Genomic DNA, 23,951 nt, shown 5'->3' on the forward strand with positions numbered 1-23,951 from the left:
AACACCTCTTGTTGGGAGCTGGTTTGGTACAAACAACCCATAGCTATTCATTAAGTTCATGAAAACCCTCTCTTTAGTACTTCCACTTCCTATGTGTATGTTGAAGTCACACACAATGCAAGTTTAGACTTAAGGCGTGTAAGGTAAGATAAACAGTTATCCATCAGTGCAATAAAGTTTTGAAGTTACCATCAGGTGAATGACATACAGAGATACCAGTGAGATAAATGTTTGGTAACACTAAAGCAGCTAGTTCAAGATCCACATCTGTAGAAAAGTTTTTTAAATCAATTTCCTTTACACTAAGATTTTTGTTTGCATACATGGACACAGCATTGTGAGTTGCACTAGTTTTATACCATGCATTTACTATATCCAAATACTCTACAGATTTGTAATAGTCACCCTCTGCTTCAGTCAACCAGTGCTCACAGATACATAAAACATCTAACTTCACTTCTTCTACAAAGAATGATAAAAGGTCCACCTTGGATCTTAAGCACTGTAGATTGACAGTCACTATAACTAATGGCATATTACTGTTATCACTAATGTTCTTTTTATTTGATAGTCCATGATCCCGATTTTTTATTTCAGAGCCTATTTTATTGGGGCATTGGTTAATCTCTGGAATAAAAAATGCCTTATTACAACATTCTTGGGCCATATGGCAGTGTCCATTAGCTTATCTTTTAGTTGGAAGTCGACACCAAGTTTGAAGCTGTTGTTCACACCCTTAGTTTCTAGGTTTTCTACTTGAAAGCTGTTATAACCTGGACAGATTCTCTCCAGAAATCTGATTACATATTCAGTTGCTTTGCCACTTTTCACTTTTCCTAAATGGAACCATGCCCTTTTCTCTCCAAATAGCACTCTTCACTCGTCACCTGTGCCTATTATCAGATTTTTTGCTGTCCCTGGCACTTGCACTTCTGACTGAACCTACGGAAGATGACTGGTGTGTAGGTCTTCCTTTCTCTACATGTTTCTCAAGTGCCATATTATACAGGGTGTCCGAAAAGTCTTTCCCTGATTACATAAATTGATAACGCAGGCTAGAAGTAAGATACAAATATGAAACTTGTGTTGAATTGTTTACGGCTATCAAAGTTTTTTTTCTGTTTTAGGTTCGCAGTACGTAAGTAGTGGATGAGGTGCAGTGCCCAAGAAGCCATGTTAACCAATCAGGAGACGGCACAGTGTGTCCTGTGATACCATGAGACACGATCACCAACCACAGTGCAGAGACACTTCCAGACAACATTTGGAAGGAATCCATCTGATGTCAAGAGCATTAAAGCCTGGTACGAGAAGTTCCAGAACATAGGATCGGTTGCTGACCTTCGGAGGTCTGGTCGACCAAGAACCTCAGCAGACAGGGTGGAAGCTAAGGCAGTCTTTTCTGCGAAGTCCGAAGAAATCGGTGAGCAGGACCTCACGTGAATTACAGATGCCAAAAAGCTCTCTCCATGACATTTTACACAAATGTTTATTGTTTCATACATACAAAGTGCAAATCGTTCAGGCCTTGTTGCACAATGACAGTACACGTCGATATGACTTTGCAGTCGAAATGCTATCACGTATTGGGGACGATGATGGTTATCTCAGACGAATTGCCTTTTCCGACAAAGTGACCTTTTTTGTCAGTGGAGTAGTGAATCGCCATAATGTGCGCATTTGGGTTCCACAACCCCCTGGCGAGGTCATGGAGTGCACCAGAGGCAGTCCAAAGGTTTGGTGCGCGCTATTGCACGATCGAATTATCGGGCCATTCTTATTTGCTGAGGCTACCATCACATCTGCAGTGTATCTGGACATGTTGCAACTGTATGCTGTTCCTCAGCTGCTTCAGTATCACCCCAATGTCTTGTTTCAGCAAAACGGTGCACCACCTCATTGGGGTTTGGACGTCCGTGTCTATCTTTGATATGACCTTTCCTGGGCGATGGATAGGTCATGATGGGCCAACGGTTTGGCCTCCACGCTCTCTTGACATAACCCCATTAGACTTCTTTTTATGGGGTTATGTCAAGGACGAGGTCTACCAAACACGTGTACCAGATCTTGAAACCCCTCAGCAACGGATAACCAGTCGTTGAATCGATCCCTCCAGTGATGTTGGCTAATTTGTGGACGGAAATTGAATATCGCCTTGATGTGCTACGTGCTACCAAGGGTGCTCATGTGGAAGTTTACTGATGTGTGAAAAAAACTTTGATGGTTTGTAAACAATTAGACACCAGTTTCATATTTGTACTTTATTTTAGCCTGAGTTATCAATTTATGTAATCAGGGAAAGACTTTTTGGACACCCTGTATAGTGTTTTTGGTTTTTCATGTACATTGTGAGTCATTTCGTACATGTTGTTGGTTTATGGTTCTGCTGTAGCAGATGAAAACTGCTTATCTCTAAAACTATGTTCTTTTCCTGTAAAGGACCTCAAGCCAGTCTGTATTTGTATTGGGTGAAGGCATCACCTCTAAAAAAGTTACTGTCATGAGGAGTATTTTGTTCATTACTGATGTCAGTTTTTGTTTCGTTAAAAGATGAAATATTGTTCACACATGGATTCTTTATTACTTCAGGAATTGTAAGTTTGTTATTGTTATTAATTTATTCTGATACTTTACGTTACTCGGTCATAGTTGCAATGTTATTTTCTTGTTTAGTTCTCATTTTGTCAAAGGAAGTACTGTTCACACATCGATGTTGTGTTGCTCCATGGACTCTTGACTGTTTATTATCAATATTTATGTGTTTTGAAACTCCTAGAGTGACAGCAGTGTTGTTTACTTGTCCATCCTCAGTTTGTTTTTTAATACATGCGGAAGGTTGTGTTGTGCTCTTATTCAATTTTTGAATATCTGAATCAGAGTTGTGTGTTACAAACTCAATAATCGTTTCTACTGCGGCCATTTTTAGCTGTAAATGCAATGTTTTTCAGCACTTTTTGAGGTTTTTTTGAGATGATTTTATCATGTGTGACACTAGGTTTTCTAACCTAGAATTTGTCTTAGGTCCTAGATAATGGTTCAGAACTGAAACAGATAAGAATAAATTTATGACATTCAGTACAGAAAAGTTGTCATGCATTCCTTGAAATACATGCATGCTGTTGATTGTCGTCAACAAAAAAGTTTCATTCCCTTGAGGTCAGCCACAGTGCAAGGCCTATCCCACACACCCATCCAGCACCTCCTGCCACAGTCCAGTCACAGAAATTTCCTACCCAATGAAAAGCAGGGCTAAGTGTCAAAGCAGCCTTGTTATATATCAGCTATGCTGCAATTACTGTACTGCAGTCTATGTGGGCATGGCAAGTAATTAACTGTATACTCCCATTAATGGCTACTGTCACTCTGTGGTGAACCACAAACTTACGCATCCACTTGCCGAACATGCTGCACAGCACAAGACAAATGACTTCAACTGCTGCTTCACCTTGTGGGCCATTTGGGTGCTCCCTTCCAGTGCGAGTTTTTTCTGAATTATGCAAGTGTGAATTATCTCTCCAGCATATCCTACAATCTTGCAATCCTCCTGGCCTAAATCTCTGCTAACCTGTTTCTCACTGCTGCATCTTACCGTTCCCCTTCTCTGTCCTCTCCACACCACTCCTTCCCCGTCTAGATAGTGTGCATGCATTCACTCTCACTCTCTCTCTCTCTCTCTCTCTCTCTCTCTCTCTCTCTCTCTCTCTCTCTCTCCCCCCCCCTCCCTCACCATCACCACCCCTTCCTCTCCCTACCTGTAACCCCCTCACCTTTACCACTCCTCCTGCTTTCTCTCTCCCCACCCTGTCTCCCTCTTCATCTCCTTTTCTCCTCTCTCCTGTGCCCCAAATTCCTCACCCCCTGTATCTCTTTTATACTCAACCCATTGAACTCCTCCTGTGCATCCAATGAGTCACCTCTCAAAAGATCTGTTTCACTCTAACACACTACTCTCTTCTTGCATAGTGTGTTCTTCCTTACCCCTCCCAACTTCCATCATCTCGGGTAATTGCTACAATAAATGATACTCAATAATCGGTCTTGTCGTGGCTGTAGTAGTGTATGTTTCAGTGTCTGTGTGGTTGCGTGTGAATGTGTGTAACTTTACTAGAAAAAGTGGACCCTGCATCTGCAGTGAAATGAAGGATTTGTCAAAAAATCAATAATCTTACCAGAGCCTTTATTGGTTGACAGTATTCCACCCAGCTCATCCATAAATGTATCTCCCATATCATCCATCACCTCCTCTGACGACAGTAAACGTGTGAATCACCCAGCATCACCTGGCCTTGAAAAACTCAACCGCATCCTTCACCAGGGCTTCAGCTACCTCTCATCATGCTCTTAGATGAGGGATACCCTACCAGAAATCCTACCCACATCACACAAAGTAGTGTCCCCGTTGCACATCCAACCTACAGAAGATCCTTTTCTGCCTTTTCCAATCCTGCTCCCAATCCTGTACACCATGGGTCAGTTCCTTGTGCTTGTCCGAAAGAACAGACTCCATTTTGATCCAGCAGTGGTCAGAGTATCCGCCTAGTAAGCAAAAGACCCAGGTTCTAATCGCGGTCCAGAAGAAAATTTCAACTTGCCCCATTGATTTAAATCAATGCCCATTCACAGCCACATCTGCCATTCCTTTGTGTCTTAATTCATAATATCTGCTGGGTCAAAATGGAGTCTGTTCCTTCAGGAATGTTTGAAACCACAGAAAATATATATAACAATATCATGAAAAGGATAGTTGCTACTCATCATACAGCAGAGGTGCTGAGTCGCAGATACGCACAACAAAAAGACTGTCATAAAATGAGTTTTCAGCCAATAAGGCCTTGTTGAAAAAAGACCACACACACACACACACACACACACACACACACACACACACACACGACCACACACACACGACCACAGTCTCTGGCAGCTGGAGCCAGGCTATGAGCAGCAGTGCATGATGGGAGAGGCAACGAGGTGCGGGTAAGGAGAAGACTGGGGCAGAGATGGGGAGGGACTGATTGCAGGGTACAGAAGGGGGACAGTGAAGTGCTGCTAGAGGGAGTGTGCAGGGACAAGGTGGAGAGACTGTAGGTCAGCTACTAGGTGCATGTTGTTGATCTGAAAGAGCTGCCTGTCACTGTGAAGTTTTGTTTTAAACATGGGAAAACTTCTGCAGAAACTCACAAAATATTGATGAAGCAATCTTTTATAGACAACACTTTAGGTCAGACTCAGACCTGAATGGATGAACATCTATTGATGGTGTCAATCATTCCAATCAGCCGTCAATTAGCACACCAGCAGAAAATTTCCAGAAAGTGAAGGATCTGATTCTGCAAGACTGTACGTAGATTGTGGAAAAGTTTGCAACACAACTGCTTCAAGACAATCATAAGCAACATCATTTTAGAAGTCTACATGGAATTTAAAAACTGCTACAGGATGAGTCAAGCTAACAGACTGTCATTGGTGGCCAAAGGGACAAACCACACAGCAATTGTCACAATGGAAAATTCCTCCTTCACCTAAGTAAAAAAAATTTGACAGTTCAAGAGTAACTTTAAGTCCTTGTTGACATTTGACATTGATGGGATTGTTTTGGATGTTGTTATTTTCAAAATATATTGGGCTGTGTGCGAAAATGTGATTTTTTTTAGGCGTGTCATATCTCAAGTTCTGTCGATCACAGAGATACGGCGTCAAGTGTTTTGGATAGCTATTGGCCTAGTGACCATTTGTAGACCTATCAGAAGAATGGGCATACTGTAGCCATCCTACAGTACAGGGCCAAATTTAAACATTACACACTTCCTCCAGCCCATTCAAATTGAGCAAATCAGTTAGTTCTTTTGCATTAGGTGTGGTCCAGGATGGACTTTAGGGGACTTACAGAGGCACCATTTGTTCATGGGCAATTCCTGAGAAAACGCTGAAAATCCTTGATTTTTTGGGTAGGAAAAGTACCAATTGTGGGGATGACCACTTCTCTAATTCTTGCTCACGGCAAATTATCAAAATTTTTACTGTGTGTTCTTCAGGTGATATTCTTGGCGAACCTAAAAACTTTTTTTGGCATCATTATGTGTCAACTGAGATCCAGAGGTTCAAATTTACCATACTTGTGCAGAAAACTACAAAAACCAGTTTTAGCCATTTCTGTATCAAGGGCTGCAATTATCTAGATAACTACACATAGCAAATGCCTCAAATTTTAACTGTATATTCTTTAGACACTAATCTAGAAATAACATTTTCCCACTTTCAAAAATCTGTATCTGTTATCAAGATACACTTGAAAAGCCATGATTTTGGGTCCCGAAAGTACCAAGTGTGGGGGTTGTCACTTTTATAACTTCTATCATGGCAAATTGTTGAAATTTTTATTATATGTTCTTAGGATGCTGTTCACAGGGAACCTTGAAGCTTTTTTTGATATCATTATCTGTTACAGAGAGTCAGATGTTCAAAGTTCCTGTACTTATGCCTATAAAATATGCACGTACAATCCAGTCTGAGACATAACTGCAGTTTTAACTGATTAGTGAACATATGGCAAGAGTTCTGAGGTCACCAAACTATGTAATCATGGCCAAAAAATAGGTTTCTCCAGTATAGTTTTTTACATTATGACACAGTTCCACACTCAGAAAAAATCTATGCCAAATGCCCGAAGTGATACTGCAGTGACAAAAAATGGGCTAAAAAGGGTTTTAACAGGCCTGAAAAGAGCATAAAATTACTGCCAAAAATTATGTAAAACTGGAATGACTCCAAATTCAATGAAATATTTCTAATAACATTTTTACTCTTTTAAGATACAAATTAAAACTCAAGCATTTTAAATGAGCTGCAATCGATGAGCAAAGTATCAAAAGAAAAGCGAAGAAAACGATTTTGTGCTAACCTTATGTTACGCATACTTATTTGTTGTTTATATGTGTCAAAGTATATAGATGTGTCGAACTGTACAAATAAACTGTCAAAACTTCACTATCTATAGAATTCGTTTCGTATAAGCAGTGCACCTCACTGGAACAAGGGAAAGAAGGGAACTAGTGAAAAAATGCTCCTTTCACAGCACAAAAAAGGTGAACATGTTCCTCTTTTTTTTAAAAAAAATCTCAGACAGAATAATGGGGAACAAATTAGGTAGATGATATGACAGACAAAATCTGAATTAGTTCTCCTGTCTGCTTTTTCCTTCACCATATTTGACAAATTTCTCAAAACCTGCTTTAACTGCTCTTATTGCTATATCTGTCTTCAGACAGCATGATCCGTAGTTTAAGATCATCCCTGCCACAAACTTCTCTAGCCACCATAAGGCAGAGTAAGACAGCTATCGCGTGAGCGCAATTGTTAATGTCACACAGCTAACAAAACTAACCAGCAAACATAAAACATCCTCTCTGTTCTGTGTTGTGCTTTGCCAACAATTCTCACTGACATTCTGATCCTTTTTACCTGGCTGTGATGTTGGACCACTCTACTCTTGTCACAAAAGAGACTGCAGGGAAACCGATAGAGAAAAATTATAGCAACTTGAGCGCCCATAAGAAGCGTTATGCATGACGTCTACAATTATTTTAAATGAGATCCCAGCAAAAGATCCATCTGAAATTATAGGAAGTTTTAATAATACATAATGTCAATAAACAGATCCAAGCCTTTCATTCAACCTATTCAATCTCTCTTGGATCCATCTGGTGTTAAAACAAGAACAGCAGACAGAAAACAGAAATTTTAAATATATTTAAAAATGTATTCATGTAAGAGAATTACCATATCTACGTCTGACTGCCACACAGATACACAAATGAGAGTCAGCAATTTAGCACCCATGGTACTGAAAAACATTTAAGATTACTTAAAGTAAATAAGGCACTAGGCCATGAAAGAATTGTAGTTACATTTTCAATTGAATGTGCCTTGGAATTAGCTCTGTTTCAATCCTGAATTTATCGAGAATCTCTTGCACACCAAACAGTCCCGTGTGACTGGAAAAGTGCACAAGTCTCTCTTGATTACAAAAAAGGGTTAGAAATTGGACGCACATAATTCCAGACCAATATTGCTGACATCTGTCTGTTGCAGGATCCCAAAGCATATTCTAAGTCCAAACATTATGATGTTCCTGGAGGAAAACAATACTCTGTTCAACAATCAGCATAGATTCAGAAAAAAACTAACACTCATGTTAAATGCAGCTTGCTTTATTCATATGCAATGTATTGCAAACAACAGACCCAGGTGATCAGGTGGATTTAGTCTTCTTAGATTTCCAAAAGGCATTCAACACTGTACAACACTGATAGCCACTAACCAGATACTACCATAGGAAGTATTATTGCAAAAAATATATGTCATCCAAAAGAAATAATTATCGGTGGAGGACTATTAGGAATTGCAGAAAGACTTGGACACAATTTCTACTTGATATAATGAGCAGCAGCTCTCCTTGAATATGAATAAATGTAAGATAATATCTATAATAAAAGGTAAAGACAACAGTATCTGTTCACAAGATTAGTGGTGAACATTTTGAGCATGTCACATAATATAAATATTTAAGGGCAACTGAAACTGGATGATCACTTAAATTGGTATTAGGTAAGGTGAATGGAAGACTTATACTTGATGGCATGTGCAATGCTTCTGTAAAAGAAGCTTGTGCAACCACCTGACGAACACTGTTCCAGTGTTTTGAATTTATCAGGTAGACGTGACAACAGACATGTAATGGATTTCGAGACTCATTGTTTCGATAGTAATAGAACAGTATAGCTAATACAAAACTCTAAAAGAAATGCTGATGGAACCTCTATGGGAATCCTTGTGAGAAAAACAAAATAATCCTTGCAAAAATAGAGGACCTTATTCAAAGAAGACAGTGACTATTATGCTACCTCAATCATATACAGGGTGTATACATGGGAGAGGAAAAAAAATTCCCGGATTTTTCGCGGATTTCTCGGTTGAAAATACTCTTTCTCCCGGGTGAAAAGACATTTTTCCCTGTGTTATGTGAGAGTATCATTGGCACTGTAAAACTTATCAGTCTTATGAATGTTTATGGTTTTACACGCCGACGTAGAATTTCCCATAGAAAACGAAACTCATGGGGGGGAAAAACACGTTTTGGAAAGATCTTTGATGTGCAGCAGCAACATGTACACTGCATATTTTCGTGTTACGAAGATATAAATTCGAATTCCACCAAACACCGCATGTTACTTTCCAAGGTATTGAAATCTAGATTGCGACGCGCTTTTGTAAGCCAGTCATAGCTCATGTCATGTGATCTCACCAGCTGATGACAGCATAGGACACGTGATGTAGTCAGCCAATACCAAGATCACTCTCAAGTAGTGTGAACACGCAAATAAGAAAAGTTGATGGTTTAAATTAATATACATAGTGTTGCTACAAGAAAAACAGAGGTTTCACATATAATCGTAGTCTCAAAGCTAAATAAGCTGCAAGAGCAGCTAAGCTTCCACATATAGTCTTGATATTTTTGCGCATGTTACACTTTAAGGTATATCACACAAATGTGCCAGTAAAAATTTTAATAACAATGTAAATGTCTGACCTTCTGGGTTCAAAATTCTTCTAGATGGTCATCCTCAAAGAGTTGATTTTTAATTGAAAGTCAAACGCTCTGTGATTTAAGACATTCAGCATACATTCTCGCATATAGTTCATCTTGTGTAAAAGGAAATTTACTTTGAAAGTAACGCTTTTCAAACCACCATCCACAATGTTTTCCCGTGACCTGTTAGAAACTGATTCGTTTCAGCAGTTGCCAGAGAGCACCAGATAACAGGCACCACCGCTTTTGCGCAGCTACTATGACACAGGAAGCGCGTATGATCGTACATGTAAAACATTAAAAGATCTTTCACTATGTCACAAAAGAAACAAGACATCAGAGGACACTTCAAGTTCATCAGAATTTCGTGAACCATGCTAAATTGCATAATTGGGCTTAAAGTGCACATTCGTATGTCCAGATTCAGATGTAAATTTTCTTGAGTACCAGTACTGTAGTATCTCATGTTTGGTTCTTTATTATGGCATAGTGCCATGATAGCTAGAAGATGAAAAACGTGCACTTGAAATGCAGCGAACAGTTGAAACTAGCCAACAGTGTGAAATTAAAACACTTCGTTTCAAATAAATTGACTGCTTCAGCACAAAAGATTAATAAAAGCCAAATCTCTTTAGCAAGGCAACAAAAATAACTTCATTGTTCTGCAAGGTGACTAATGCTTGACTGTCAGAAAGGTGGAAATAGAACCTGAAAATAATAACATACTTTAGCCTTACGTAATTATGCGAACGTATTTTAATTCATTTGATAGCTCCCGCCCACAGAAATCCGTTTTGTTCTCATTTGATGTGAGAGTAATACACTCCTGGAAATGGAAAAAAGAACACATTGACACCGGTGTGTCAGACCCACCATACTTGCTCCGGACACTGCGAGAGGGCTGTACAAGCAATGATCACACGCACGGCACAGCGGACCCACCAGGAACCGCGGTGTTGGCCGTCGAATGGCGCTAGCTGCGCAGAATTTGTGCACCGACGCCGTCAGTGTCAGCCAGTTTGCCGTGGCATACGGAGCTCCATCGCAGTCTTTAACACTGGTAGCATGCCGCGACAGCGTGGACGTGAACCGTATGTGCAGTTGACGGACTTTGAGCGAGGGCGTATAGTGGGCATGCGGGAGGTCGGGTGGACGTACCGCCGAATTGCTCAACACGTGGGGCGTGAGGTCTCCACAGTACATCGATGTTGTCGCCAGTGGTCGGCGGAAGGTGCACGTGCCCGTCGACCTGGGACCGGACCGCAGCGACGCACGGATGCACGCCAAGACCGTAGGATCCTACGCAGTGCTGTAGGGGACCGCACCGCCACTTCCCAGCAAATTAGGGGCACTGTTGCTCCTGGGGTATCGGCGAGGACCATTCGCAACTGTCTCCATGAAGCTGGGCTACGGTCCCGCACACCGTTAGGCCGTCTTCCGCTCACGCCCCAACATCGTGCAGCCCGCCTCCAGTGGTGTCGCGACAGGTGTGAATGGAGGGACGAATGGAGACGTGTCGTCTTCAGCGATGAGAGTCGCTTCTGCCTTGGTGCCAATTATGGTCGTATGCGTGTTTGGCGCCGTGCAGGTGAGCGCCACAATCAGGACTGCATACAACCAAGGCACACAGGGCCAACACCCGGCATCATGGTGTGGGGAGCGATCTCCTACACTGGCCGTACACCACTGGTGATCGTCGAGGGGACACTGAATAGTGCACGGTACATCCAAACCGTCATCGAACCCATCGTTCTACCATTCCTAGACCGGCAAGGGAACTTGCTGTTCCAACAGGACAATGCACGTCCGCATGTATCCCGTGCCACCCAACGTGCTCTAGAAGGTGTAAGTCAACTACCCTGGCCAGCAAGATCTCCGGATCTGTCCCCCATTGAGCATGTTTGGGACTGGATGAAGCGTCGTCTCACGCGGTCTGCACGTCCAGCACTAACGCTGGTCCAACTGAGGCGCCAGGTGGAAATGGCATGGCAAGCCGTTCCACAGGACTACATCCAGCATCTCTACGATCGTCTCCATGGGAGAATAGCAGCCTGCATTGCTGCGAAAGGTGGATACACACTGTACTAGTGCCGACATTGTGCATGCTCTGTTGCCTGTGTCTATGTCCCTGTGGTTCTGTCAGTGTGATCATGTGATGTATCTGACCCCAGGAATGTGTCAATAAAGTTTCCCCTTCCTGGGACAATGAATTCACGGTGTTCTTATTTCAATTTCCAGGAGTGTAAATGAAGAGGAAACAGCAAAATCACTAAACGTAAACACAGGTCATGTGGAGATTACCCACCTCCCCACTACAACTGTGCATCAGCAGCAGATCTACGATATTTCCGTACCGGGGCAATACTAGACAGTGGCGCCCAGCCACACATCCGTAGCCAGAAGCGGGAGAAGGTACTACCCATACGCTACTCAACGGCGCATGCACAAGAGCCCGCCCCCAACTGCTCAAACGAATCTAATGTCAACAGCTGTCACGTCACGCTCATCGGAGGAAATTTGTCGTTATGAATTATTGCATAGTCTTTCTAAAGCCTTTGACACACTTTGCTGTTGGCAGACGCTTGTATGAGCACTATGTTTTGTTGTTGTATACAGAGATTTCCTTTGCGACTTAAGTTTTATTTTCGTTTTTTCTTCCTCTTGTTAATGTTTTGTTGTTGCATTATTATCCTGCAGACATGGGGTACAGTAATATCCTTTGTTGGAGTATTGGTTCTTACCAGTCAATATCACAAAAATTTAACTGAAAACTAAAACAATGAAACATTCCCAAAATTCTAAAAAATTCCCAGGTTTTTCCCGGTTTTCTCCCGGATGAAAAAATTCCTGGGTTTTTCCCAGATCTCCCGGGTCGTATACACCCGGGATCATGGGAATAAAATAGAGGGCACAATCAGAGGCATATAGACAGTCACTTTTCCTATCATGATATTTTGTGTTCTATAAAGAGTGCTAAGGCAAATCACTTTTGTTAACACCAATACCAGGTGTTACACTGGCAACAAGACCTCTAAATTAGTGCACATGTTTGGACAGCAGGTCAAGTTTCAGTTAATGTGAGTTCCTAGTTCATGAAATTGTGGCAGCGACTTTAAATACAAAAGCAACAACAGCAGGATGCTCAGCTACACACCACCCTGGAAAAAACAAGCCCAGCAACTTGTACTAAAGCAGCTCACACCACAGCAGCCCAGCATGGTGGTTTAACACCCACCATCGCATTTCACACCATTTCATCCAGAATATGAAAACTGGGGCTCAAAGTACAGTCTTTTGCAGCTGTTGGGTGCTAATGTTATTCATACTGCCTAACATCATGTTTTGTTGTTAACTAATAATCCACATTTAACGCATCTTCTGAATGTACAGGATTATCAGCTAAGCTGCAGTTCATGAGTAACACAGCCTTTTATAAACTGTAATTTAACAAACATTTAAAATTAAACTACTTGTAAACCAATGAACTAGTCTCTTCATCAATATGTCAAACTGAAGCTTGTACAGGGTGTTTCAAAAATGACCGGTATATTTGAAACGGCAATAAAAACTAAACGAGCAGCGATAGAAATACACCGTTTCTTGCAATATGCTTGGGACAACAGTACATTTTCAGGCAGACAAACTTTCGAAATTACAGTAGTTACAATTTTCAACAACAGATGGCACTGCGGTCTGGGAAACTCTATAGTACAATATTTTCCACATATCCACCATGCGTAGCAATAATATGGCGTAGTCTCTGAATGAAATTACCCGAAACCTTTGACATCGTGTCTGGCGGAATGGCTTCACATGCAGATGAGATGTACTGCTTCAGCTGTTCAATTGTTTCTGGATTCTGGCGGTACACCTGGTCTTTCAAGTGTCCCCACAGAAAGAACTCACAGGGGTTCATGTCTGGCGAATAGGGAGGTCAATCCACGCCGCCTCCTGTATGTTTCGGATAGCCCAAAGCAATCACACGATCATCGAAATATTCATTCAGGAAATTAAAGACGTCGGCCGTGCGATGTGGCCGGGCACCATCTTGCATAAACCACGAGGTGTTCGCAGTGTCGTCTAAGGCAGTTTGTACCGCCACAAATTCACGAAGAATGTCCAGATAGCGTGATGCAGTAATCGTTTCGGATCTGAAAAATGGGCCAATGATTCCTTTGGAAGAAATGGCGGCCCAGACCAGTACTTTTTGAAGATGCAGGGACGATGGGACTGCAACATGGGGCTTTTCGGTTCCCCATATGCGCCAGTTCTGTTTATTGACGAAGCCGTCCACGTAAAAATAAGCTTCGTCAGTAAACCAAATGCTGCCCACATGCATATCGCCGTCATCAATCCTGTGCACTATATCGTTAGCGAATGTCTCTCGTGCAGCAATGGTAGCGGCGCTGAGGGGTTGCCGCGTTTGAATTTTGTATGGATAGAGGTGTAAACTCTGGCGCATGAGACGATACGTGGACGTTGGCGTCATTTGGACCGCAGCTGCAACACGGCGAATGGAAACCCGAAGCTGCTGTTGGATCACCTGCTGCACTAGCTGCGCATTGCCCTCTGTGGTTGCCGTACGCGGTCGCCCTACCTTTCCAGCACGTTCATCCGTCACGTTCCCAGTCCGTTGAAATTTTTCAAACAGATCCTTTATTGTATCGCTTTTCGGTCCTTTGGTTACATTAAACCTCCGTTGAAAACTTCGTCTTGTTGCAACAACACTGTGTTCTAGGCGGTGGAATTCCAACACCAGAAAAATCCTCTGTTCTAAGGAATAAACCATGTTGTCTACAGCACACTTGCACGTTGTGAACAGCACACGCTTACAGCAGAAAGACGACGTACAGAATGGCGCACCCACAGACTGCGTTGTCTTCTATATCGTTCACATCACTTGCAGCGCCATCTGTTGTTGAAAATTGTAACTACTGTAATTTCGAAAGTTTGTCTGCCTGAAAATGTACTGTTATCCCAAGCATATTGCAACAAACGGTGTATTTCTATCGCTGCTCGTTTAGTTTTTATTGCCGTTTCAAATATACCGGTCATTTTTGAAACACCCTGTATCTACAGCAAACAAAAAACAACTTGGTTTACCTGTAACTTGTGTGATACTACAGTTTTCAATTAATTGAACCAGAACAGAATATAACCTACAGAAACTCACAGCATGATGTCAGCATGTGTCCCCCTGTACCTCTAGCTTTTCCCAAAATAAAATTAATATTAGTTCCAAATAACATTTACGTGCCAAACTGTGTGTCATGTTGGTAAATTATTTTGGGCCACTATGTAAATCAGTCACCATTTAGATCTGATATATTTAACTATGAACTGAGTGTACACAAGAAAGAATAGAAGTATGTGTATCTTTTCAATGTGGCACAATCATTTACATATGTATCTTTCTCTCTGTTTTATTCATCTTAAAGTAGTACACAGCAGCACCACCCAACTACTATAATATTCATGTTAAAATGATTAGAAAGGTGGGCAAGTAATCACCAGAAAGAGAAAATGCTCATTTTGGTGTGTGTACAGAAATGAAATGTATGAATTTGTTGATGATGACAATTCTGTAAAAAATCATAAATATGACTAGCATGGCCTGGTTTCCATAGTTTGAAACAGGTAGCATTCGAATGCCTCATAGTCTTTTTCTGGCAGCTCCTGCTGGAGGGAGGGCCCTGGGAGTTGGCGAATACTGAGTGGCAGTACATTCACACAGTTTCAGCACTAAAAAATTCATGGGGATAGAAACTGAGCACCTGCATGGACGTAAGTTATTGCCACACTGCTGGAGTGCTGTGTTTTTCTCACAATGGAAGAATATTTGCTTGCTGCAAATGACTGTGCGTTGTGATGAACTTTTATAAATAGAAGTGCAGTACAACTGTGGAAAATTCACTGTACTATTTCGTCCTGATTTGAAATTTAATTTTACAACTGAGTTAGCTGAATGTACTGGAGCCTCTGCCAAATAGTTCTCTGTTTTATGTAACTTAACCAAACTCACTGCAGTTTCTGTTACTCAACTTGAAGTGGAACAGACACTTTTAATAACCTTTTGTAAGGTCATCACCATTTTTGAGTGAGTTTTACTCACAATCCAGTATTCCATTTTAAATCAAATTCATCACTGTGTTGACTACATTTTTCAACCATCTGTTCCATTTCCTCAACTTTATTTAAAGTGTGTCATCAATAATTTATTTGCATTACCATCTGACTTTATTTGTGTGATCAGTGCTTGCCTGTAAAACATTTTGAACAAACAGCAGGTGCTTTTACTAGGTAAAGCAGCATAGTGGCATTATTCCGCTCCTCAGACACAGAGACAAATTATTTTAAAAATAGAGTGTCTACCTCACAATAATGCCATACCATCCAGCCTCCAATGGAAAGCCAACCAGTTTGGTTGCACATTCAACATCCATGCATAAGATGATAGCAACTGTATCAAAAGAAGAGGTCCTGACAAAGTTCTTGTTCTCATACAGGAAAGTGTCATGATTAAATGTACATTTATTTCCTTTCACAACGAAATTGTAAGCTGTGATCAACATAATGATGTAAAAAAGATAAAAGAAAACTTATTGCTTTTTACTTAGAAAAATGTTATAAGTTCTTGAGAAGAGCAGGAAGACAATAATCTGTATGTTTACATTTGCTTACAGTTTTATGTATGTAAACTTATTTATATTGTAGTAGATATTGTATTAACATAGTCATTTGCATTTAGGTCAAACAAACAATTCATAATCATTACATTAATTCATGTTGTCTCATCTCATCGTCTCACAAAAAATGACTTGTCCAATATGAATTTGTAATTATGTACCAAAATGATGAAACAGGCCAATAAAACAATCACTCAATCAAACAAATCCAGGGACAGACTTCAATGAAGCTTCTGCACAGTTGCTAACACCATATTCTTGTGGACCTCCTTTTAGGTAACAAACTCACTCCAACCTAGTCTCTACCACCATTACTTTGTGGATACAGAGGATTGGACTTGGACACTACCCAGTACCATGATAACTCTCCAGCAGGATCATTGTACTCAAGCACTGACAAATGTTTGATGTTCATAGTGGAAGCCAATGGTGGTAGGATGGTGTGGCTCATGAACTGCTGAGTGTGCCTGCCACCTTCCACTCAGCACCAACACCAACAACACTGTATTAGGCCTGGTGTGGTTTGCAATGTCACACCTAGCTCCTAAACCAGTGATCACAAGCCCAGCAGCACAACAGCTAAACACCAAAGGTGTGGGATCCGTTTCCATATCCTTTACGATTGGCTTCCACAGAGGACGCAAATATCTGGACACCACCAACAGCCAAATCTAGTTCTGAGATACCAGCCTTGTCATGTTCAGATTACAGTGGGGCTATACAGCCTCGACCACCAGACCATGTGTCACTGACTTTGCTCCAACTAGATCATCATAACTTCCCACTGGCCTGCCCACCTGTGCTTTACCCCTTCCAGCTCAACAATCCCACTACTAGTACAAAACTTCCGGCCCTAAATGTCAATTGAAGAGAGGGAAAAACACTATATCTCTGCCTTTGGAAAGCAAGATCAATAGCCTATGGTGACAGACTTCCATGACTGCCTTGATATTGTGTAAGACGGATAAAATATATGCGGAATCCCTGAAGCATATGCTTAAAATAACTCGCCATCCCACATAGCACAACTGCTTCAGACTGTCTGTGTTTCACCAATGACTCTCGCTATCACTATGTTCAAAATACATGGCTGTGATTTTTTGTGGATGTTTTTACTGAGCAGCTTACTGGACTCTGGTGTGGCGATGAACTTTCTTGATTGATCTTTAGGCTGGCTATCTATCATGTTGACAATGTCAAGCCAAACAAAAATGTTAAATAAACCACTTTTGTAACATTGCTACCAAGTGTTACATTCAATACAAACATCTAGGACACCGCATTAATCATCCATCTGTTTCTTAAATTCCCGAACACTTTTAATAATGCTGAAGGCATGTCACTGTATCATTCTGCCTGGTTTGAACTCTGATCACTCCATGCTCTGACTGAAGTACTAGATCACTAATTTTTTTTTCCATTAAGTTCTTAAGGAGGGTAACGTAAAACACTGGAGGATAATGTATAACACTAAACACCTGTCACCACAATCTTGTCACTGATACTGGTTCACAGAAACAACAAAAGAATATATTCTAATTTAATAGTTGCAGCAAATGCAACCATGCCATATTTTAACAGGAACTGATTACCTAATGAGAAGTGTTTTTAATAGCATTACCTCAGGTTTTTTTATTCTATGGTTTCCCACAAATGCCTTATCACATGCTATTGTAAAAACATTTGAATTTTGTCCATATGCTTGATTCAGCAAATTCAGAATATTTCTGCACTCCTGAAAATAAGAAAAGTTTTCAAGCAATGTTTGCAGGCAAAAATTACACACAGAAAATACTCACTGCTACTGGAAATAATCAACTTGTCTTCAACAGATAAGATACACATTTGACGTCACGTTTCCACATATAACCCGCATAAAAACTGTAATTACAAAAAAGAAGCTGTGTAAATATCAACTACAGTAGTGCTGCAAAAAAAAACTAATTATATACAAATATACTAGTGCCAGAAATTCTGAATTATTAATATCATCACCAAAATGAAATGAAATGCATATTCTTATGCTTCATTCATAATTTTCCACTATTACATTACTTTTTTAAAAAAGGTGACTTACATGGAATACACCTAAACAAACTGTGGTGTACTATAAAAGTTAGGTGTGTACATTATCATAGATTTAGGGAATAATTTGTACATAATTGCAGGCACTGGCTCAGTCTAAATCATCATTTCCTGAGAGCAATGCTTTGCATACAGATTTATCAGTAGGTGGAAAAATAGGGGGTACAAATGTACAACAGCAGATATTACATTACATTAACAATACTATGAAAAGGAGAGTTGTTACTCACCAATAGCGGAGATGCTGAGTCGCAGATAGGCACAACAAAAAGACTGTCACAAATAAAGCTTTCAGCCAGTAACGCCTTTGTCAAAAATAGATTCTCTCTCTCTCTCTCTCTCTCTCTCTCTCTCTCTCTCTCTCTCTCTCACACACACACACACACACACACACACACACACACACACACACATGAACGACAGCAGTCCCAGGCTACTCAAACCATGCTAGGATAGGGGAGAGGTGGGGATGGGGAGGGAGGGGGAGTAGTGGAAGAGGAGAGAAATTAAAAGATTGGGTGTGATGGTGGAACGACAGCTGTGTAGTGCTGGAATGGGAACAAGTAAGGGGCTGGATGAGTGAGGACAGTGACTAATGAAGGTTGAGGCCAGGAGGGTTACAGGAACATAGGATGTATTGCAGGGAAACTTGCAACTCACTTCCAACCTGTACAATTCAGAAAAGCTGGTGTTGGTGGGAAGGATCCATATGGCACAGGCTGTGAAGCAGTCACTGAAATGAAGAATGTCATGTTTGGCAGTGTGCTCAGCAGCAGGGTGGTCCACTTGTTTCTTGGCCACAGTTTGTCAGTGGCCATTCATGCGGACATACAGCTTGTTGGTTGTCATGCCCACATAGAATGCAGCACAGTGGTTGCAGGTTAGCTTATATATCACATAACTGGTTTCACAGGTAGCCCTGCCTTTTACGGGATAGATGATGTTTTGGACCGGACTGGGGCAGGTGGTGGTGGGAGGACATATGGGACAGTTCTTGCATCTAACTCTATTACAGGGGTATGAGACATAAGGTAAGGGATTGGGAGCAGGGGTTGTGTAAGGATGGACAGTGGAATACCACTGTGGGAGGGGTGGGAAAGATAGTGGGCAGGACATTTCGCATTTCAGGGCACAACAAGAGGTAGTCAAAACCCTGGTGGAGAATGTAATTCAGTTGCTCCAGTCCTGGGTGCTACTGAGTTACGAGGGGAACGCTCCTCAATGGCCGAACGGTGGGACTTTGGGAGGTGGTGGGAGACTGGAAAGATAAGGCCTGGAAGAATTGTTTTTGTACAAGGTTGGTAGGATAATTATGGCCTGTGAAGGCTTCAGTGGAACCCTCAGTATATTTCAAGAGGGACTGCTCATCACTGCAGATGCGATGAGCACAGGTGGCTAGGCTGTATGGAAGGGACTTCTTGATACATAACAGCTGGCAGCTGTCAAAGAGGAGGTATTGCTGGTGGTTAGTAGATTTGATATGGACGAAGGTACTGATGTAGCCATCTTTGAGGTGGAGGTCAACATCTAGGAAGGTGGCTTGTTGGGTTGAGGAGGATCAGGTGAAGCAAATGGGGGAGAAGTTGTTTGAGGTTCTCAAGGAATGTGAATAGAGTGTCCTCACCCTTGATCCAGATCGCAAAGATATCATCAAGGAATCTGAACCAGGTGAGGGGTTTAGGATTCTGGGTGTTTAGGAAGGATTCCTCTAGACGACCCAAGAATAGGTTGGCATAGGATGGTGCCATGCCAGTGCCCATAGCCGTACCTTGGGTTTGTTTGTAGATAATACCCTCAAAGGAGAAGTAATTGTGGGTGAGGATACAGCTGGTCATGGCAACTAGGAAGGAGGTTTGGAATCTGTCGAGCATTGTAGGTGGAGGTACGTGACGGCTGGTGGAGTCCTTCTGCTAGATAATTCTTAACATTCAAAACAACAATAAAATATTACAAATTGGTTCAGGACTCCAATACTCATTGCAAACAATGCAAAGGTCAAAACAAAAATATAGTTTACTGTAAAAATAGAGATGCACACAATACACAGAGTCTATGATGTGGGTTTTACAATTCTGTACTCTAGAAATTTATTTTACTAATAGTCTGCTGTTTCCCGTTATTAGCAACATATTAAAAAGATACTCACCGTTTCAAAATTCCTTGGTGAAAATGTTGCAAAGCACTGACAAATTTCCTCATTTTGAATAGACTTTGCAATATCGAGCCTCTCATGAGGAACTAATATTGTAAAACGAATGATAATTTCCACTACTGACATTTGGGTTTTGTAGTCTCCATACTTATGAAGTGCTTGTAATATCATACATCTGTAAGTATAACATACAAGTAATTTCATGGGACATGAACACTTCACACACATTTCCACCAACAAAACTGAAATTCAACTTACAATAATGGTTTCACTTTGTAAAATGTCTCAGATCTTGCTTGTCTGTCTGTTCCCTCTAAAAGATTTACCATGAGTTCTACCAACATCTTCTTCAAAGGGAATTCTACCTTTCCGCAGATTATGAGTTTCAGGATTGAATATGACAGCGCACGAAGAAACACATTTTTCAGATAAATGTGTTGGGCAGATTTCTGTAAGACACACCTATATGACACAGTGGAATGGAAAGAGATATATATATATATTTACTTATTTATTTACTTTCAATCATGCACTATCGAAGGCGAAATATATATAGCATGATCCAAAAAAAAAAAAATTTGAATACATTGAGAGACAGTAGTACTCATCGAAACAAGAAAAAACACGGGTCTGGAAATGCATCCTTTCTGCGGCAAAAACATGTTCATAGGAGGTGTTCAACATGGCATCCATTTAAGACAATGCACACCTCTGCCCTCCTGCATAAGGGATGACACACCCTTTGAAGTATACCCTGCCGTTGTACTTGCTGGTACGCATTGAAGACCTGACCCTATACTATCCGCACATCATTGATTGGTGTGGTTTAGACTAATTCCTTTGAGTTTTGACATAACTAAAAGTCTAAGGGATTGAGGTCTGGAGAATGAGCAGGCCAAGGTGTGTAGCCACCTCAACCAATCCAGTGGTCCTGAAACGTCTGCGTCAGATGTTTGCACACATTGTGATGAAAGTGTACTGGTGCGCCATGATGCATGAAATGATACTGCCATGGCACAGCCTACAGCAAGGTAGGAAATACATTAATGAGGAAGACCACATAATGCGCCCCAGTTAATCTTTGGGGTAGCACAAATGGCAATATTAATCTATCGCCAAGTATGCCTGCCCATACGTTTATTGAAAACTGGTATTCATGCCCTCTTTCTGGAATTGCTTGGGGATTTACATCTGTCCATATAAGGTAGTTATGGAAGTACACAACACCATCTCTTGTGAACCCTGCCCCATCAGTGAATAGACGTGAACAGCGGATCTGTGGCACGCTTCTGCAACAGCCATTGACAGAAATGCCATCTGCTATGATGATCCTGTGGCCTTAGGGCTTGAACATGATGTGGATTATATGGGTTCAGCAATTGTTTGTGAATTACACCCCCCACCTCCAAATGTAGCACACACTCTTCCACTGTCAGTCTTCTGAGGTGCGAGGGTACCTTGACCCTCTGACACTGGAAAGGTCTGCCAAACAGCTTATCAGAGTACTCTCTGTGCTGTGGATATTTTTCAGCACAGAGGGAACAGGCTCGCAAGTTATGTCCATTTGCTAAACCATAAAAGAATATCATATCCATCATTTCACTTGCCGAGTAGTAGCCTTCCAACGTTAACAAGTGGTGGAAGAGAGAAAATGTAAACGTACTACGCCATTTGTACATACCAACAGTGGAATAACAGGAAATACGTTAGTGAATGTGGAACAAGGTAAAACACCATGATACGTGCCCAGGATTGACATTACTGTACAATAAGGCACGCAAACAAGATGAAAACTAACGTAGCCTACAACACGACTCAAACCACACAACTGGCTGCAGCCCACCTAATGGTAGGTAGAGTACTGTGAGTAAGATGACATAAGACATCATAATAACCTGTCGACACATTTTTGGCAGAGCACCAAAGCAACGACCACACTAATACCCGCAACCAAGCATCACGCAGCCCTTAATATAAACACGTGTTTCTGACAAAGTATGCACTTCCACACTCTTGTTTACTGGACTTATATTTCTTGTTTTGATACTAACACCTCTCAAAGTATTCAACAACATTTTATTAACTATATGGCACCAACAGGTCAGTGTATAACATTTTAATCCACAAAACCCTGTATATAGTAGACATGTATGAAAAATAAAAAAGTGTTAAAAGGTGTACTGTACATTTATTCCAGTTTAGATGAGCTTTATTACATTTTGTAAGTATGTAATCTGTTTTTACTATTTTGTGCTAGTTTAGAAGCTTTATTATCAGAGAGTGTATTGAGAGTGATATTACAAGTGAACCACAACCCATTTCTTTGTCTAATTCTGGGCCATTTAAGTAACTCAATTGCTCATAACCTTTGAAGGAAAGCAGAGAGGAAGCATCTGGAGCTGGTTCTTATCTTCCCACAGCATGTGGTCAGTGCCTCCTTTCAGGGTTGTTGAAGGGAAGGCTGGTGATGCCCTTACCACAGAATCAATTAACACTGCTATTCTTCTGCTCTCTATCTTCCACAAGACAGGTCCTAAGGTGGAATTTGGGAAGGGTGCTAGTCGTTTGCCTTTCTGAAGCACAGCGTCCCTTAATTTTTCTTTTCCTCATTTCTGCCTTGTTTCCATGGAATTAAATGCATTTGCCCATCTTTCCACAACACAGTAGTAGCATAATAATATCCTTCTTACTATCTGTCACGTAAACACAACGAGCAACTAACATGGCATTCCTCATGAGCTTGGTTACAAGGCAACATAAGAAATCTTACATAAGATGTGTCCAAAGGCAGAGAGAGAGAGAGAGAGAGAGAGAGAGAGAGAGAGAGAGAGTGTGTGTGTGTGTGTGTGTGTGTGTGTGTGTGTGTGTGTGTGTGTGTGTGTCACATGAGGTGCAAAGTTAAGTATCAGTAAGGCAAATATGTACTTCTGTAATAATGAATTTACAGTGCCTACCTAGTAATATCATATCAATGACACAAAAGAGGCTTTGAATAAGCTAAACTGCTGGGAAATAAATGTCATCTTTTAGTCAAATGAAGTGAGACGTGAAAGCAGACAGTCAGTCTTTAAAAAGCTAGGAAGTGAAACAACTTAGAAAGTTTCGCGTTGTGTGGTATCGCGGAACTTAGTCTCTGAGCAGTGAGCAGCTACGCGCCTGGTGTAAACTCTAACTTTTCGTGTAAATAACGAGGTGGAGTATGGACTTGTGTTTAGCGATGAGAATTTGAATGATCAAACTGTGACAAATGGATATGCGCTCAAGTGTAACAGTAAGTACGACCACTTTCGCTATTAGTTTGCTTTCTGAAGAAACATTATTCTAACCAAATCGCAACTGTGTGGGCTACATCATTTATGGGTCATTAATTTAACTCCAGAAATTATTATTACTGTTGTTATTTGTTATATTACACATACAATTTCGCAAACTGGCCATC

General features: G+C 41.1%; 1 protein-coding gene across 1 annotated transcript in view; it reads right to left on the reverse strand.

The window, feature by feature from the left end:
• The window catches only part of LOC126092181 (uncharacterized), a 216,064-nt gene that overhangs the window by 112,679 nt on the left and 79,434 nt on the right, over nucleotides 1-23,951 (reverse strand). Inside the window, exons 4-6 of the mRNA XM_049907656.1 lie at nucleotides 20,771-20,961; nucleotides 20,507-20,687; nucleotides 17,897-18,010 (exon numbers count right to left, since the gene is read on the reverse strand). Of these exons, the coding sequence (XP_049763613.1) occupies nucleotides 17,897-18,010; nucleotides 20,507-20,687; nucleotides 20,771-20,961 (486 nt within the window). The remainder of the gene's footprint in view (nucleotides 1-17,896; nucleotides 18,011-20,506; nucleotides 20,688-20,770; nucleotides 20,962-23,951) is intronic.

Source organism: Schistocerca cancellata, chromosome 7, assembly GCF_023864275.1.
Source record: "Schistocerca cancellata isolate TAMUIC-IGC-003103 chromosome 7, iqSchCanc2.1, whole genome shotgun sequence".
Classification (NCBI taxonomy): Eukaryota; Metazoa; Arthropoda; class Insecta; order Orthoptera; family Acrididae; genus Schistocerca; species Schistocerca cancellata.